General features: G+C 40.6%; 1 protein-coding gene and 1 pseudogene across 2 annotated transcripts; one reads left to right on the top strand and one right to left on the bottom strand.

Moving 5' to 3' along the window:
• The first annotated feature begins 902 nt into the window (after window positions 1-902).
• Window positions 903-7,462, top strand: LOC121651736 (annotated as a pseudogene).
• A 1,846-nt stretch (window positions 7,463-9,308) lies between these two features.
• Window positions 9,309-18,785, bottom strand: map3k12 (mitogen-activated protein kinase kinase kinase 12). Of its 2 annotated transcripts, none has more exons than XM_042004101.1 (14): window positions 18,556-18,785; window positions 16,915-17,439; window positions 15,627-15,810; window positions 15,318-15,509; window positions 15,055-15,213; window positions 14,646-14,804; window positions 14,360-14,468; window positions 13,812-13,921; window positions 13,466-13,582; window positions 13,230-13,364; window positions 12,391-13,114; window positions 12,229-12,296; window positions 11,749-12,046; window positions 9,309-10,183 (listed from the first exon to the last, which is right to left on the bottom strand). In XM_042004101.1, the coding sequence occupies exons 2-14, from the start codon at window positions 17,375-17,377 to the stop codon at window positions 10,028-10,030; spliced, it is 2,874 nt and encodes a 957-aa protein (XP_041860035.1). In that variant the 5' UTR covers window positions 17,378-17,439; window positions 18,556-18,785; the 3' UTR covers window positions 9,309-10,027. The 2 variants fall into 2 exon arrangements, with proteins under 2 accessions (XP_041860035.1, XP_041860034.1); XM_042004100.1 differs by having other exon boundaries at window positions 13,212-13,364.
• Window positions 18,786-18,801: the final 16 nt, after the last annotated feature.

Consider the following 18,801-nt stretch of genomic DNA (forward strand, 5'->3'; position numbering starts at 1 on the left):
CTGCACTGAATATGTAAATTAGTCTGACTTATTTTGGGGGGAAAAACACCCTACCACTGAAAAACTTTACAGGCCTCAATTTTAATTTTTTTAAATGAGTTAAGGCCTCTTACACGCTACTAAACTTATGTGCCATTCATTTTCTGAAGGTACTGTTGGGTCAATAGATGTCAGAATAAACCTTAAGCTCTTGATTTACGTTCATTTGAAAAAATCCAAGAGAGGAATACCAGATTTCAGGCAGTATTGTAGATATAAACTATCACGGTGTTATTGTGCCATCTGTTGGATTTAAGCACAACCTGCCAATGGGGATGATATTAAGCTTATGGGAAAGCATACAATCCACTGAAGCCTTTTTAAGTTACATTACCATTTACGATACACAGTCTGTGAACTAATTTGTGTCTTATATTGAGGTAGAAAATGTCTCTTCAAGCAACAAAATAAACTACATTGATCCAGAAAAAGTAAATAAATACTATAGAGTTGTAGCACCACAAATGTAAACCATAATTACCCTGCAGACCATTTTAGTTTTATATTATTAGTAGTAATAGTAGTGGTAGTAGTAATAGTAGCACAGTGATGTAACTGCTATTTGAGCTTTATAACGTATTCATTTACTGCCTTTACTTCTCGTTTGTCGTGGGGAGTGAATCCAATCCGTATTTAACATTTTATTTTATTTATTTATTTTTGCTGTGGTTGTTTACATGAGGCACTGTCTGTTTAACACGTAATAGTGGTTTGATTTTTATTCCATTAGTCCATTTGGATTTTATAAATAGCAGCTGGAAAACAGAATCAGCCAACATAAAACCCAGCACGATACCCATCAATAAAACTCCGTAGCGACGTTGTTTTTACTACAAACTATCCGTAGATGTAGAGGCTGGATCCCCCCTGGTTGGCGTGATGTGTGACCCAACGGATGGCAGGGCTCGTGACGGGGGTCGAAGGTGAAGTGTTTTTTTGTCTTTTTGTGCTAAGCAGAAGAGAAGAGTGGAGTCCGATCGATCAGCGGTTGTCTTTCCCTCTTCCCGGATCCTTTCAAAACTCCCTCCCGAACCTCTCCCCTTCTACCTTGCCACCCTAACCACCCCCCTGAACACACGTCAAGGGACGGTTCGGGTAAGATTTCCAGAACTCCGGTTATGTGTCTACATTTTTTTCCTTACAGATTGAAGGACGGAGAAAACTCATTGCGAGCTATAGGCCTTGGGATGCGACTATTTCCAGGATCGGAAATGCTAATGCTAATGCTAGGGTGCTGAATGGAAAATTACTGTGCAGGATTTAACTGGATGGCTGCCCCACAGTTAGTTGCTTGCCGCTGCGATTTAACAGCATCATTATAAATTAAATAATGCAGTTTATTAAATCATTTAACTTACTTCTGAAGCCAGTAGCAATTGTTTATTAAAGTTAAGGTAGAAAGGAGCGGTATCTGAGCTAACTCAGCTCCCATATCATGGTTGCATGACTAGCTGTGATGCTCATTCGCAAAATGGGATGTGGGATGTTTACCTTGTATCCCTATCCCTGTTGTTTTGTTTTATTTTTACTATCAATGCGTTATTGACCGTAAGGTACCATTACATGTTGAAGTGTTTTAAGTAACTTGCATCTGAATCATAAAGCAAAAGCAAGAAGTCATGTCGCCGCAGCTACTCAGTGCCGTGGAAATAGCCATGTTCCTCAGGGAGACAGTGGGTCATTGTGCCAACGTGAATAAGTGGACTCGGGCCAGTCTAATGTGAATTACCGAACTGAAACGTCTCATTCTTTCGAAGTGGCAAGCTAACGTTGTTTAATTGCAGAGCAAGCTATTCTTTACAAAATGTTGACTGCCTATATCACTTCATTGATCTGCTCTGGCAGCAGCTTTTTAGTAAACATGGCTTCAATCTGAAAACCCCTCACTGTTCCCAGCAACTACATCTGCTTCTTAATTTTTTTCTCTTGCAGACACTCGGCCACTAACCAAAAGCTCACTCCGTGGGCCAGTGTAGTGTGTGACAGCAATGGACTCGAGCCTAGTTGAAGGAGGACTTAATGTCACCTTAACCATCAGGCTTCTCATGCATGGGAAGGTGAGTGGCTGCGTGCTGGGTTTCAGTTCTACATTCAATCTACTTCCAGTGCTTTTCCAGTCTCAAACCAAACCCTTAAAAGATTTTGACTATAACAAAATGTATTTGATTGTAGTTTTAATGAAACTATTACAACTAAGACTTTTTAAAGACTTTCTAAGCTTTGTTTATTTAAGAGTGAAACAATTGGACTTTGTTGCAGGATATTTGAACAACAGGGAGTATTGTTAACCCCACCTTTTGCATAGCTGTTATAGGTTTTGCTATTTATATATTTTATTGAATTTGATAGCATGACTTTAGATTAAAATCATGGGGAAGCACATTTGTACAGAACATGGATATACTAAAAACCTTTAAATAAACTAAATATTTTGAAAGCACCAAAGTCTAGTTAAAAAAATAAAACCCCCTGTCCACCTCCTGACTGCGGAACCAACTGTTCCTCTATCAGTAATTCTATTTTTGCACCTTTGGGAGAGCAGTTTTGCAGAGTAACACTGAGGTGGAGGCTCACCACAGAACTGTAAGGCTCTCTCAGCATCCCGTCACACCAGGAACAGAAGGCTGCAGAATTTTGTCTCACCCTGGGTAGTTAATCTGTTGTGTACAGTGGGAGTGTGAAGCCCAGCTGCCCTGTCCCACTTGTCACATGGGAAGGGGAGGAAACAGGTGGGCCTGCTAGAAGAGGCTGCAAGGATTCAGGCGTGATTCTTGAATTGATCTTCCAATGTCATGAAGGGCTCTGTTTTTGTTCTGTTGAGACAAATAGTGTTTTGTTGGGTTTTTTTTCTAAAACATATACTTTAATGTTATCATGAGTCCTTAAAGTAAATAAGACAACTACAAGTTTCCTTTCATATAACATGGTTTAAAACTTGTTGGCTTTCTCGCACCTGATTATTTAATATGTGGGTATGTGTAGATAATTTATTTGTTAATCCATTTTTTGTTTGTTTTTTAATCCCTTCTCTAGGAAGTTGGAAGCATCATTGGCAAGGTGCGTAGCTTCTACTACTAGGGTGATGCTATATGCTGCCCATTCCTGTCTGCTTTTTGTAGATAATGCATATTTGTGTTTCTCTACAGAAAGGAGAGTCGGTGAAAAAGATGAGAGAGGAGGTAAGATCTTTTTCAACATGTAGGCAGACAAGAAGAAACGTGCTGTTGGACTCATGTATCATATGATAACACAGGGGACAGACTTGACAAGTTCATGTTTGTTGTTCCTCTTTCCTGCAGAGTGGTGCTCGCATCAACATCTCAGAGGGGAACTGTCCAGAGAGGATCATAACCCTTGCAGGACCCACCACCTCCATTTTTAAAGCCTTCTCCATGATCATGAGAAACTGGAGGAAGTAAGAGATGCTCGCTGCATTATCAGAATATAAACAACAATGTAAATGCCCTTTTTTTTCATATCTGTGCTGCTTTATCTCCAGGATATCAGCACCTCAATGTCTAACAGTACGGCCACCAGCAAACCACCAGTCACCCATGCGCCTCGTCGTGCCTGCCAGTCAGTGTGGCTCACTCATCGGCAAGGGTGGTTGTAAGATCAAGAAATCCGAGGAGGTCCGTCAGTTGCATATCTGGAAGATTCTTTTTTTACCTCCGTCTTGGTCCCTGATGTGTCATATGTGATGTTTCATTTATGTGTTCAGTCGGCAGGAGCTCAGGTACAAGTAGCAGGGGACATGCTGCCCAACTCAACAGAGCGTGCCATTACTGTTGCAGGGACCCCACAGTCCATCATCGAGTGTGTCAAGCAGATCTGCGTTGTCATGCTTGAGGTATAAACTGTGTTCCTAACTATAATGATCATTTTTACAGTTTTAGTAATTTACTTATGCTGCTGCATCTCTTGATAGTTGGTGTTACCTAAAAAGTCATCAACAGGTGTTTCTGTTTTAGTCTCCACCAAAAGGAGTGACCATCCCGTACAGACCCAAACCCTCAGGCTCTCCCGTCATCTTTGCAGGTGGTCAGGTAAATAACAAAGGCACATGTGTGAAGGAAAATACTTTGAGATGATTAGGAGAAGAGAGTTTAGTTATACATGTGTTTTCACTCTTCAGTCGCTGGTGTGCTGTATGTTGCAGGTTTAGTTTGCACTTGTAACACACAAGGACAGGGTACTGATAGATATTGGAGTACAATGTGTCACCACTACCACTCCGCCTAAGTGCTGTTCTCTCCTTGCAGGCATACGCTGTCCCAAGGGCAGCACGCCATTCCACAGCCTGATGTAAGTGAAGGGCCCTCTGTAAGTGATTCAATATATTTGCAACTTTCGGTCCTGGGAAGCCATGTCACCCTCTTATTTCATCCCTTTTTTTTGTTCTGCTGCCACTTCTAGATACAAACATCCATTTTAAAAAAATACAGACTAAAAGTTCAAATTATTTTTTTTTGTATTGTTTGAGGCTAAATCGTTGATTCCATGTTCCATTCATGGTTTCTTCTCATTATCACTGCTACCCACTTACAAAAGGGGAATAACATTTCAGGCTAAGTATGTTTTGTCTCCACCTAATGTATTTCTGTTTTTTTATGTCCATTCTTTGTTTTTTTTAATAGCTCACCAAACTTCACACAGCTGGCCATGCAGCAGAGCCCTTTCACCTATTTGCACACAGCAACCAGGGCTTCCAGGGTAGGTGGATATGCTAAAACAAGGAATATGATTGTTATGTGTGTGTATAATGTTCACTCTCATTAGGTTTGTTTTTATTCCTTTAAGCTGGGATGGATTGCCTCTGCACAAACTGGCTCTCATGAGCTGACCATTCCAAACGATGTAAGTCAATTTTTACCTCCGGTCTGGTTTTTGAATTTTCTTCTTTTGTTTTTTTATTATTATTATTCTTTTTTATCAATTAATATGTTCTTTGTTATTGGTTATTTTCCCCCATTGAGCGTATCTGTATGGTGTTACTCCTCATCCAGCTCATCGGCTGCATCATGGCCGTCAGGGCGCTAAGATCAATGAGATCCGTCAGATGTCCGGGGGCTCAGATTAAGATTGCCAACCCAGTGGAGGGCCTCAACTGACAGACAGGTCACCATACACTGGCTCCACGCCAGCATCAGGTCTGGCAGAGTACCTGATCAATGCCCGGTAAGAAAGAAGCTGGTGCAGCATGTCCATCACAGCAGAGCAGCTGGACAGGATAAAAGCAGTATTTTAAGTCAGCTCTTTTCAGACGTGTCATTCCTATTACTTAATCTGAGTTTAAGGACATTAAAATGAAGATAAGCATATATGCTGTCATTCATAGTAGCAAACTAAAAGACAGGAGGGTTACTTCTGCAAATATATTATTAGCTTAATGAAAGTCTGCCATTACTTGACTGGTACTAAACAGACATTGTACTGGTTACCAAAGAGAACAAAGTGCAAAGAAACCATGGTTACATATTTAACACTTTTCTGAAATCTTTCTGGGTAGGATTGGTCCCACAGTTTACAAACTTTTCTATTGCCAGAGAAAGGAAGTAATCATTTCTCTTGTATAAATAAGATTTACTAGATCTGTCCTGTGTGTTGTTATGTGGGCTTCAGGAAGCAATAATCATATCCTGAGTGCCTTTTTACAAGAGAATCAGTGGTGCCTTACATGGAAAAAGCAGACATCTTTATTAACATGCCACTGTTACTCTTCGGTAATTCAAACGTACCTAACAGGAAGCTCAGCCTCGCATCCTTATATACTGCACACATCTAGGCGAGATCCCTCAGTTGGAACCTTTGTGTTTTCACACAACGCCGTGCACAACAAAGGTGGGAAAAAAGGCACAGGTGAAAAAGCTTAAGCAAATATAAGGATACTAAATGTATTCATCAGGACAGCATGGCTTATTACCAGGCTTTCCTAGAATATATATATGCCGGTTAGACCGTGTGGGACCCTCATTATCACCAACTTTTAGTATTCCTCCTGTGTGAAAATATATCTGTTTTGTTGTGGTAAAGAAATTAATTGAACATTTCCACTCTTAATTCCCACCATCTATGAGTTTGTACATCCACTTTAAATTTTAACGTCTCTGACCTTTAATCCATGGATTATGCATATTATTAATACTTCTTCACAAATTTTTGGTGTTTTTAATCAGACATTAGATCTCAAGTTCCTCTCTTTTCTGCTCAGACTGTCTTCTGAAGCGACAGGACTTGCAGCCAACTGACATGGAGGATCTTCATCAGCACCTAATGTAAACCCCACCCCTACTTTTTACCAAGAGGTCCTTCATCGAACTTAATGCAAAAACCAAGTACTATAAACTCAGTTTTCTTCTGCTTTGGTTAGATACCTACTCTGTTGTAATTACACCATCATCATGATATTGGTATTTTATTTATTTATTATGTTTTTAAATTCCCTTTGCATATAGTTTTCAAAGACTTTTTTCAGTTGTTTTTTTCCTCATATTTTGCTGTATATCTGTATGATCTTCTTGATATACTGTAGGTAAAAAATGTTTTAGAAAAATCTGAAAAGACATAAATAATGTTTTTTTTATGTCAGATTTTTCTTAGAAATGTAAAATGAAGAAAAAAAGAGACAATAACATTTTAGATGGACTGTTCTTTCCCTTCTTTTTAAATACCTATTTATTTTTATTTAATACACAGTTTTCTTGTAAAAGTAAAATTCATTGATATTTGCCATTTACTTTTTGAAGCTGTACTTCCTGAATGAGGCATTGTGGGTTTAACGGGTTTATAGTGGGTATAGAGGAGCTGAAAGTGTCAGTCAGAAGGTAATTTATCTGTTGTTTAGTGCGGGTTCAAAGAATAATTTTAAGCTATGTCACGTCTCACCTCTAACTTGCTCAGTAATGGTTTTGTGTCATTCCTGTCTTTCCATCAGTTTTATTTGTCGATCAGGACTTTTGAGCATCGTTGTGTATTAGATTCTGATAAGGGTGGGTGGGCCTTGGGCACTAGGAGGGGGTCTGAATGAGAGGAAAATATTTTCTTTTCTCAGAAATTACTAAGACCATAGTGATGATGATGATGATGATGATGATATAACATTGAAATGTTTGTTTTAAATAGAGAAAATATTTTTTTTAACTGCAGGGCTGGGGAATGCAAGGGGCAAAACTACAAGACTTATTGGTCTTTATAAGTATATTATACTGAGGTATTAAATTATGATCAACTAGAATGAGAATTATAGAATTAACACTAGTTTCCTGCTATCCTTTTTTGCCTGGGTCAGATTTTATTTTTATTATTCTTTGCAGGATGAAGAAACTCAAGTTTTTTGTGCACGTTTTCAAACTATTGTAGATCTGGGTGCAATTAAATTGTTGAAGAAATGAAATGCAGAAATAAAAGACGTGAAATGCTTAAACAGTCCTTTGTCATTTTTAGTAAACGCCTGTCATCCGTCTCTAAAATTAACCACAAAACACGGCTGGAAAAAAAAAAAAAGCAATGACGCCAAGAAGATATTTGTACATCAAGAAAGGACACTGGGACATTTTGGACATGCTTAAAGTCATTGAAAATAATCATTTATTTCTCGTCCAGCTGTCTTATGTGATGCAACAGCACAAACTGTAGCTATAACATGGCCTGTCTTTTTAAAACAAACATCTCACATTTGTTTTAACCAATACATTATTTATTGTTGCTCATAATATTTTGCTTTTGATATAATTCCTATGTTACAGATACAATGTGCAATGCTGTATAAAAACAAAACGGATATTTAACCCAAATGATACTTACAGTTCTACTTGTAACCACCACAGAGAAGTGCTCTACTCTTTATCTGGCTATTCCTGCAGTCATCTTAAAGGGTAAAAGGGACAAGATGAGGTTTTTAGGAAGCCTGCCAACATCATAAGGAGGCCTTTTGGTTCATTAACAAAAGATGGGGCCACCAAAACCAGTTTCATAAACTGATATACAGTATATTTAGCTTATTACCAGTGAGAGTTCTGCTTTTTTTGTCTTCATGCTGTTATCCATGAAATAACAACAGGAAAGGAAAACTGACTTGAACGTTTATTCACACCAGAATAATAATCTCATTGTTAGCCACATTGTCTCATCAAATAAAAAGTCAAGATTTCCCACTTTTGCTTCAACTTGGACTATAAATTGGAAACTGGTTGGTTAGCCCACACTTAATTACAACTTACTCTTTTTTTTTCTCCTTCTTTTGACCTGAAGCAGCATAACAAAATTGTTGCCTTAAGGGACATACGTTAACTCAGTGCTAGCTAGGCTGAGAATAAGTTGTAAATGAAAAATAATTGTGGGAATGTGGACCTAGAAAGAACTCTGAGTCTATTTCTTTAAACAATTTACAGTTTAGTTGTAAAGCTATTAAAAAAAAACAAAATTCTTCTCTTGGGCAGACAAGAAAACGGGGAAGATTTGCAGTTAGCATAGCACACTTGATTCTTGGTTGCAACTGTTAGCAGTCGGGTCTCATTATAGAGAATATAGGTGCCAGAATTTTACAATTGGAAATAATTTATAGAGTTAAAAAAAGAAAACAAATATCCCTGCCTCTATACTATCACTTTTAAGCTTAATTTTTAATGAGCTTTGCCCTCAATAAACAACAATGACCTGCTGCTGGAGGACTTTTGTGAAAGCACTTTGTTGCTTAAACTAGCTGCAATGATAAATGGTTTTTAATTCTAACACATGCTAAATAATGGATAAAACTTAAAAAAAAAAAAACTATTTCAAGACCTGGAACATTAATACCAGTAAACATTAAGTTACCAGTTTATTTGGTAAAACCTATCTAAACTAATGTACCGAAAGCTATAGTCCAACTATTAATGCGGCTATCATGAAGGTTATGTGTTAAGCATTTCATGAAACTGACTTGAAGAGGTGTTTATTTTTCTTTTTTTTAACCACCCCATCTGTGTAAATGTTTGGTTAAAAAAATAAAATGAATGCATCATTCAGTACAGAAGGTTTAAGCCAGCTGTACCTTATTAATAGACAACTGCTTGAATATAAAATGACAGGCTTATTTTGAGTGAACCCAAAAGTCTCCCATCTTGTCACAGATTTGATAAACTCAATAAAAACCTCATACGTGCCATATGCTTGTTTGAAACTCAGTAGTAGGTGGGTTAAAAAAAATAATATATCATCTACTGAGATTCCTATTTATTCAATATGATCAATGTTTTGGTGAATTTTTCATTCCATTTTGCTTTTATTTATTTATTTTTTAATATTATTTTTTTACTTTAAGTGCTTACATTTATAAACAAAAAAAGAAAAAAAAACCTGAACTAATACTTACAGGATTAAAAAAGTGTAAACTTTCACAAAATATAAAACGGACACATTCAAACCATAAATTATAAACATGTAGTCATGCATTTGTTCACAGGGCTGCATACCATTAAGTTTTACATTTTTATCTTACAAATAAAATAAAGTTAGATATTTCTCATGTGGAATGTAATGGATATTTACATTATTATTTATTAGTATAATGCATTAGTGTGTGGTGTATTATCTAGTATGCTCCCAGAGTGAGGGTTAAAGTGTTTAAAGGACGAAGAGTGTATTATCTTCTTGTGCGTGCGTGTGTTCTTTGAGGAGGGGTTTTTGCAGAACTGGAGCAGTGGCTAGGGTTACCGTGGTAACTATGTTTCCTAAGAAAACCCTACTTTACATAAATGACATTTACTCTGATGTCACAAGCTGCCAAAATATTTGATGTCAGGTTATGACAAATGTCCTATGTCATCTGATGCAGGTTTGCCCGCCAACTAACTTATGAGACACCATAAGTCAACTTGTCATAGTCTGAGTGGTGTGGTAGGTGTGATCCCTCATGGCAACAGTAATGTACTGCACTGACAGATTGGTGTACGCTTGTGATGGTTGTTCATTGTAGGGTAGCTGAAGGTCTTTGCCTGTGTCCAGTGACCTATGGAGGTCCTGTATGGGGCGCCTGTGGAGACCCTTGATAGGACTGAGATGGTGGCACCCACGCTCCGGCACTGGGAGGACGGCTGGGCTCTCCACTACCTGACTGATCCAGCTCAGCACTGTCGCAGTCAGAATCATCACACAAGCTCCGGCTCTAAAGAAAAGAAGTGCAAAATTGGGTCATACACAACCCAAAGCAGACAGAAAGGGTTTTTTGGCAGTGGTCAAAGAGACTTGCACCAATACAGCAATGTAAAAACAAGCCATTTAAAGTACCAGCAGACAAAGTAAAGCTGTACAATATGAAACTAAACATCCATCCATTATCTATACTGCTTCGTCCATTAAGGGTCCAGGGAAAGGTGGAGCCTAACCCAGCATTTAGCAAGTGAGAGGCAGGTTACAACCTGGACAGGTCATCAGTCCATCGCAGGAGCAACACAGAGATACAAACAACCACTCACGCTTACACTCACTCCTGGGGAGAATTTAGAGTGACCAGTTAACCTAACATGCATGTCTTTGGGTGGTGGGGAGGAAGCCAGAGTACCTGGAGAGAATCCACACATTCACAGGGAGAACATGCAAATTTCACACAGAAAGGTAATTGTCTGAACCTCCCCCTAGCCGAGGCCTGAACCAGCCTTCTTGCTGTGAGGCCGCGGTGCTAACCACCACCCCGCTGTACAGCCTGAAAATAAACAGTTAATTGCAAATTATGTTCACTGTAAAAAAAGAAATTAAATTAATTTGTTTGATTATTTAGAGTGGTGTCACAAATCCCTCTATTGCAAATGCAAAGCTGCGAAAAGCCAGATATAAATTATATTAATTGCAAATAGTCTGATAATTTTTGATTATTCACTTCAGCCTTTATTGACTGAAGAGTAAAGAATACAATGTTGTCATGGTGACTCATCTAGTGTACTAAAATGACCTAATTCTCCTCTAAAAATCTCTTCAAGATTGCTTTGGCAGCACCCAACTGCATTTTGCTCGTTGCTGTGCTGATACCAATTACAAAGTGTTTAAAGTCAAGAAATACTGACTCTCTTTCGCTCTCTCTTTTTTAAATTTCTTTTAATAAGAAAAATCCTCAGGGTTTTCTGTTTTAGATCGTCTGATTTAGTTTTCAGCCTCGGATGGGGTCCCGCAGAAGGGTCACCAGATAAACCTGGAGATTTGTGAAATGATTAATTTTGCTATGCAAATCTGTTTTAAATTTTGGACTATTTATTTTATTTCTATTTTCTGAAATAGTGGATAACTGAACAGTTGTGACAATAACTGAACCTCATGAAAAGAGTGTGTCAAGCTATCATCAAAGCAAAAGGTGGCTACTTGAAGGATCTAAAAAATAAAACATATTCTATATTTATTCTAAAACACTTTTTTGTTTACTACATAATTCCATATGTGTTCGTTCATAGTTTGGATGTCTTTAGTTTTGATCTAAAATGTAGAAAATGAAAAAAAAAAAAAATTAAAGAAAGACCACTGAATGAGAAGGTGTGTCCAAACTTTTGACCGGTACTGTATATCTTTCATGTGGCAGCAGGACCAAAGAAGGTCTGTAATTGGATACCAAAAAGGTTGAGAACCACTGGCTCAAATAGCTTTTTTCTTGTAGTTTTTTCTTATAGTCTTATAGTTTGTTTTTTGTTTTTTTTTATCTGAGAGGATAACACTGACATGTGATCCTCTGTAGAGTTTCTTTACCTCATTAGGATTCTGCCCGACGTCCAGCTGAGCTTTCCCCTGCCCCAGGGCTCCATCTCTCTCCGACAGGCCATCAGAGGCCTGTGCTGGATCAGTGTTGTCAGCCGGGATCTCCGATCCCTGAGAGAGGAGGTCGTCACTGCGGTCATCCAACCTGTCATCAGTGTTGGTGCTGACCACATCAGGTGTGCCACTGTGAGAGTGGTCAGTGGTGTGACCCTCCTCCCCATCTGACACCGACAGGTTCTCTGAGCTGAACGTAGACACCGACTGGCACTTTGTGATGCTGGTCGGACGTCTTGAAGAGAAGAACAAACAAATAAAACAACAAAATTGGTTTTAAAGTCACAGTTTGATGATGTGAAAGAATAACGCAAATTGGTAATTATTCTTAGTTCTCTGAATAAAACTTCAACTTTTTTAGAGAGGGAAGATGGCTTAAGGGAATTTTCCAGTGACGAGGGACAGCAAGTTACTCACCGTCTCCGTGGTAACTCAACCTCACTGTCAACTTCACCCTCCTCCTCTTCGGATGACACTCCACGCCTCTGTAGTCAGAAGCAGGGATAATGCACAAGTGAAAACGCTGAAAGTACCACCACAGGGATAGTGATAAATATGAACATATATTCAGTACTGCACCTGTTTGCGTGTGATAGCTGCCCTGTATAGAATGGCTGAAGGTGTGAGGTGCTGACTCCCAATTCCCCCAGATGCCCCCCGAGGTAGCCTCACAGCACTGGCTCCCTCCTCCTTGTCCTCTCCATCGTGTGGAAGGCGAGGAGACCCCAAGGATCCCCTTCCTGCTGCCGCTCCCCTCCCGCATGGTGAGTCTGGGCTGCTGGAGAATGGAAATGATGCAGCATCCTCGCTGGGAGTGTCACTGCGTGGAGGAGTTTCTGTGAGGTCATCCAGACCAGCTGCTCCTCCCTCTGACCCCCCTAAACCAGCAGAGGCACTGAGGCTCCCCCCTCTTTCCAGCCCGCTTACAGAAGGCTCCCCTTTTCCCTGGCCCTCTGCCTCCAGTGTGGTGCAGATGAGATCAGGGCTAGAGGAGGATAGTTGCCTCTGCTGCTGCTCGTGACTGAGGCCTCGCAAGGCTGCAGAGGGCTCCAGAAGCTGCTTAGAGGTGTTGGTGGTAGAACTGTTAGCCTGGGCAGTTGAGTCCCTGTTAGGGGAGGATTGATTTGCTTTAAGTCCAGCCAGGTCTCCACTGCTGCCCTTACCTGGCTTACGATGACGGGTCTTTACTCTCCGAGACCGGCTAGGAGAAGTGGAGCTTCTGTTGGGGCATGCTGGAATAGTTACTTGCATTACAGAGGAGTCCATTTTGGGAATGATTACCTCAGACTTGAGGATGTCTGGCCTAAAAGAGTGGGAGGGTTTAGTCAACAACTATACTCTGCAAACATGATGAATATTTATGTTTCTGTTTTAGTATCATTCTTTCATAAGATACCCACTGATATGAGATCTCACACCTCTTTCCTGAGGGCAGTTTCTGTGGGACGTTTCTCTTCTTGATGAGTTTGTCCATGGAGTTGGAGGAGCTGCTCTGTCTGGAGCTGTGGTGCTTGAACAAACCTGGATATTTTTTATCCAAAGACTGCTCTCTCCTGGAAAGAAATAGCTAATTACATCAAACTATGCACTTAAACATCCTGTGAGCTTTACATACTATATATGAGGAGCATTAAAGAAATGGATTAATTTGTACCTTTGTAATTCTTTCTCTTTGAGCTCTAACTGCAACATGACAGCACTGAGCTCCATGTAAAGGTTATTAGCCCTCTCCAGTTTCCTCTCATAGTGTTCACGAATGTCCAAAGCATGCCTGCAAAAAAAAAAAATGTATCTGTTCATGTCCTTGTGCATCTGCATGAGAGAATCCAGATCTTTTACAGAAGACATACACTTAAACCACTTATTTCACTCCTAGAGAGAAAGCAAGAAGATGGGTGGAGAGAAGTGGCTTCATACATAAGCACTTTATAAAATTACCAATATCTGCTGGTTGCCAATAATCTGGTATAGTGTGATGACTTAAGTGAACATCAACAAACCTGAGTTCCTCTCTGCGTCGGTTGATCAGTTCCTCATCGAGTCGGTGTAGACAAGTGCCCTCCGATTTAATCTTCTCAAAGTGCTGTTTCACCTCTTCTCGCCATTCAGCCTGATGAGTGTATATTTTTTTTGTCAAACAGCTCAATCTGACTGACTTTGAAAACAGTTCTCTTTGTGTGGAACTTAATTGAACTGATCACTTTGCAAGCATATATGAGTGCACATCTGATCATGTACACTGATATACAGTGGCATGCAAAATAGTGGAAATAATGAAGCTCTAGTTTTGCAAAACAAACTACATTTACTTTATAGTGACATGCAAAAATTTGAGCACTTAATTTATTTATTTATTTACAAAACTAAAGTGACAATCTGATCTTGCTCAAGATATTGGGGAGGATTTTTAATGTTTACCAATATTTTTTAGGGATCAAATCATCTTGCACTCACTGAATAACTCATAAAAACAGATATTTTTAATATTTTTGAGTCATGCAATGAAAAAATAAGTATAACCATAACACAGCCATAAAAGTAATTATACCTGAGATTTGAAATATGTTTCTTGTGGGGTGGATAATACATCAGCGGATGCTATATCAAGATGAAGAAGGATCTGACGAAAAGAAGGCCTATTTCTGGGCTTACAGTTCCTGCAAATCCAAGATGAGAAACACAGCTGTGTACATTTACCATGCACTGTCAAATCAATGGTTTTTAAATCAATCATTAGTGCCTCTCCATAAACTACACTCCATCCACAAGTCCTTGACTACTTTTGCCCCCTCCATTATCTTCATTCTTGCCATCCATTTCTGGCCACTGCTCACCAGCACTGTCTGAGGAGGATCTTGAAGCCATCTGGGCAACTCTCAGGTATGGGCAGCTGCAGGCTGTTGTTTCCCACACCCCAGATTATGGCAGATGAGTCTACATCTTTGTAGGGGATCTCCCCAGTTAGCATCTCCCAAAGCACCACACCAAAGGACCTTTAAGATGAGACAAGGCTTGTTTCATCTGTCTTAAAGGGGTCAATATATTTTCAACAAGAGAGTGAAGAGGAAACTACATACATATAAATCATAACAAGACAGTTCAGACTAAGAGGGGAACATCAAATACCCAGAGCAATACATGCCTTTTCCAACATTAGGGATAGTTTTTACCCCCCTTTCTCTGTAGTGTAATATGTTACAGATAACTACTAAACTCCTAAATTGAATGAAAATTTTAGCTTACCAAATGTCCACTTTTTCCGACACTGGTTCATTCCTGATTACTTCAGGAGCCATCCAGGCTACGGTGCCGGCAAACGACATCTTCGTGCTCTTGTCACTGAGCTCCTTCGAGGTGCCAAAGTCAGAGATCTTCACCAGGTCATCGTGTGTGATCAGCATGCTGCAAAAGGTGAGATTACACACATAGTATGTAAAAAATAGTCATGAAATTTTAGCTCTTGTGCTGTAAGAGCAAGTCACTAGGTTAAGTGTGCCAAGTCGTACTTTGGAGACTTGAGGTCTCGGTGGATGATTTTGTGGAGGTGTAAGTAGTTCATGCCACCGGCAATGCCCATGGACCAGTCAACCAGGAGGGAAGGAGTGATTTTACGGCCCGCCCTCAGCACCTCATACAGCTGGCCTTGGGCACAATATTCCATCAAGATACAATAACAGGGAGCCTGGGTACACACACCCCTGGAAGGAAGCAAAGCAGTCAGGTGGCAGAGCAGCAGTGAGCGGCAAAAATAAGCACGATCAGAGTTATATGACTCTAAGTTTGTCACAGTAAAATATAAGTGGTAGCTTTCTCACTTGAAAGTGATGATGTTTGGGTGCTTGAGTTTTCTGAGGTGTTTGATCTCCGTCTCTTTGATGTCCCGCACCTTCTTTACAGCCACCTCTTCTCCATGAAACTTTCCGAGGAAGACGGCACCCTGTGCCCCGCTTCCCACCCACTGCAGGTCAGAAATTTCCTCAAAAGGAACCTCCCAGGACTCTAAACTCAGACCAACAAAATGAACCTTGCTGATTAAATGTGAAACCAAGATATGTGTTAGTGACTTTTTTACACTAATTGCCATTCCAGTTAGAACTAATTGGACTGGTTGAGCAGGGCCATGATACACATTAGAATGAATCTTCAGGACAAAACTGCATCATACAAAGCACCTGCCATGTCAAACAAATGGCATATTGGCAGCTTATCAGGCAGACCACAACATTTATATCCAGAGATAAGAAAAAATGGAGGAAAAAACAGCAATCCACTCATAGTCTAATCTGTCTGTCATCTGTCACACTGACATAACTTAAATGACTATGAAGGCTTGGTCGCTAAAGACGGACGACTGTTGCAGAATAAAAGAGACAAGCAGATCAATTCTTCATGAGGTCCTCTGAAGGGTCGACATCTCTTGAGAGCTGCAGCAGTAGAGGCAGATGCACATAATATCTCCCTGACCAGCTGTGAAAACTCAGTGTAGCTGATGACGTTGCCTGAGCTGGGCTGATCGAGCCAAAAACACAGACACACTGCCAGCTGTATGAGATGGCAGTCAGTGACCAATAACATTCACTCTTCAGCACAAATAGTTTCTTCATTTTCTGCTACTTTACACTTGAATTCCACTACATTTCAGGACTTTACAGCCTTATTTTACCTCTACATTTGCCATAAAGTTATGGTTCTACTTTTCAGATTACATTTAAAAACATGTGAAAAGAGTATAAAATGCCATACTTTGTTTAGGTTTACAACAGCAGTTGCCAACCTGTCTGGAAGCGGTTGAGTTTCTAACATAACTCATTAGAATAACTGTTTGTTGCAGCTCTTAGATAGCTAATAACTGTTTGAGGTCCAACTTAAGTGATCCATTATTTCCCAAAAACTCAGATACTTTGAGTTGAATAAATGCTTATAGCCTTCTGTAGGCTACTTCTACTGAGGTACAACCTTAAAAAAAGAACTTTAATTTATTCCACCGATTAAAGCTTCAGAAATTTTTCCCCTGTGGGCATCACAATAATTTTCTATTATGAACAAATGTCATGTTAAAGTCAGAACCCTGTTTGATCTTTCCTGCCAAGATATCGAACATACCTTCTTGGCTGTGTTTATGTTCAGTGGAGTAGGCCTTTCCAATCATGGTCCAGACTGGCTTTAAGCACCCAAACAGTCCCTCCAAAAACCCTCCACTTCCTGATTGTAGCCGAATGTTCTCTGATTGGCTCCGAACAGCGCCAGCTTCCGGGCTGTGCCCAGCCTCAGCCCCACAGCCAAACTGGGTGGCCTCATGTTCATGCAGTTTCAGCACACTGTTGTCAAAGTGCCCTGAGGGTCCATCACTGGGAGTGGGGCTACTCCCGCCCGGCGCCCCCTGTCCACTGGTGTCAATGGACAATACGTTTCGGAGGACACACTGTGTGGGGGTCAGGTCCGTTTCAGGGGTGCAGGCAGGGGTGTCTCCATCGAGTCTTCGATAGGGGGGTTCTGAGATGGGGGTGCTGAAGCCTGACAGGGAGGGGGAAGGGGCACGGGGCTCATGGATACAGGTCCCACTCATCAGGGGTTTCCCCAACACAGCAGGTTAGGGTGGATGGAGAATGGAGAGATGAGAAAAAACACCTGAAGGAGAAGATTTAGGATAACAAATTCACTCAATAAGTTACATGCTTATTGTTTTTATGTATATATCAACATCTTGTAAATAAACAGACATCTGCATTATGGGACTGTCCAGTGCTGAAACTATCATCATTGTCAAGATGCTTCCAAAACTTACACTAACTTTTCGTCTATTCAAGCAATACAAAAACATAACAGTGGAGTCATGATGTGAGTTGGGCACTGAGCCAGTTTATCCACTCAGTCACTTAATTTCCACAACCAAATTCTGTCTGAATCGTGTAGTAAAGCCTCAACTGCGTATGTGAATCGGAAAACCAGACGGCCCAGTGGAGCCATCACCCAGAGTGGAAATGGGCTTTATGAATGAATCTACCAGAGGAGGTTGTGTAGCACACAAAACCGACTGTCACCTGCTCGTTAACTATCCCTGTGTGGAGCATCAGTGTCTGGATCACAGCAAAGCGGCTCCCATATGCAGACCGTCATGCATTCAGTGAAGAGCATTGTGTGTAATGAAGAATATGATGAATTGCATAACCCACCTCAGTGTGGATGTGTACGTACGTCTGTGCGTGCATGTGTTTGTTGGAGTGAAAGCACATGTACCCAATTCACATATCGTCCACCAGCTCCGTGTCTTGTACTGCACCACTGCACAAGAGGCGAAATCAGAGCGTGAAAAAACGGGCAATAAACATCCACCGGGCCTGTGCGAAGGAGGAGTACACACACATACACACACACGCAGGAAGATCAATCTTTAAATAACCGTGGATGTGATGATGACACTCAGCAGCATCATAGCCGACGTGCATGAATTGCAAGCCCGATACCTACTATGGTCCATGCCAAGTGAAACTGCCGCAGCGTCTGTACATTTTACTCAACATTGGCATCAACACAAATATTTCGTAACGTGCTCTTTCTCGCTGCAAAAATATGATTTTGTAGCATTCGTCGACGGCAATTGGCTTCTTGGCAGCATCAGTTCAGTGGTGCAGTGTGAGCGGCATGAAGCTACCGCACCAAGCAAAGGCATCCTGCCTAAACATCCCATGTTGTCCGATTTCTTATTCAATCAGCATTTAACCGGATAGTATGACATTCCCATACCTTTCTCCCTGGTTGATGTCGCGTTGTCAAGTGAAGGGGTGGGCTCGGCTTTCTATTTGTTCGTGTTAATGAGCTAATCGTTGTTTGCCTTCGTTCCGGGTTGCCGCTCGCATTTCCAGTGCCTATGTCCACGAGTTTCACGTTACTGGGAAGGATCCCAGCGGGTAAATTGTGTTATCAATAACCGGGGACCCATGCAACGTGAGGCGCGCAGGGTTTTGGGGGGGAGGGAGCTGTCTCCTTCCC

Source organism: Melanotaenia boesemani, chromosome 13 (genome assembly GCF_017639745.1).
Source record: "Melanotaenia boesemani isolate fMelBoe1 chromosome 13, fMelBoe1.pri, whole genome shotgun sequence".
In the NCBI taxonomy this organism is placed as follows: Eukaryota; Metazoa; Chordata; class Actinopteri; order Atheriniformes; family Melanotaeniidae; genus Melanotaenia; species Melanotaenia boesemani.

Bases quoted from the DNA above. Each gene is read 5' to 3' on its own strand.
- map3k12 (XM_042004100.1), bottom strand. From the start codon at position 17,377: ATGAGTGGGACCTGTATCCATGAGCCCCGTGCCCCTTCCCCCTCCCTG. The intron at 13,115-13,211 runs GTGGGTATCTTA...CCACTCTTTTAG, and splicing joins AGGTGTGAGATCTCATATCA to GCCAGACATCCTCAAGTCTG. The intron at 12,297-12,390 runs GTGCAGTACTGA...TTCTGACTACAG, and splicing joins CAGCTATCACACGCAAACAG to AGGCGTGGAGTGTCATCCGA.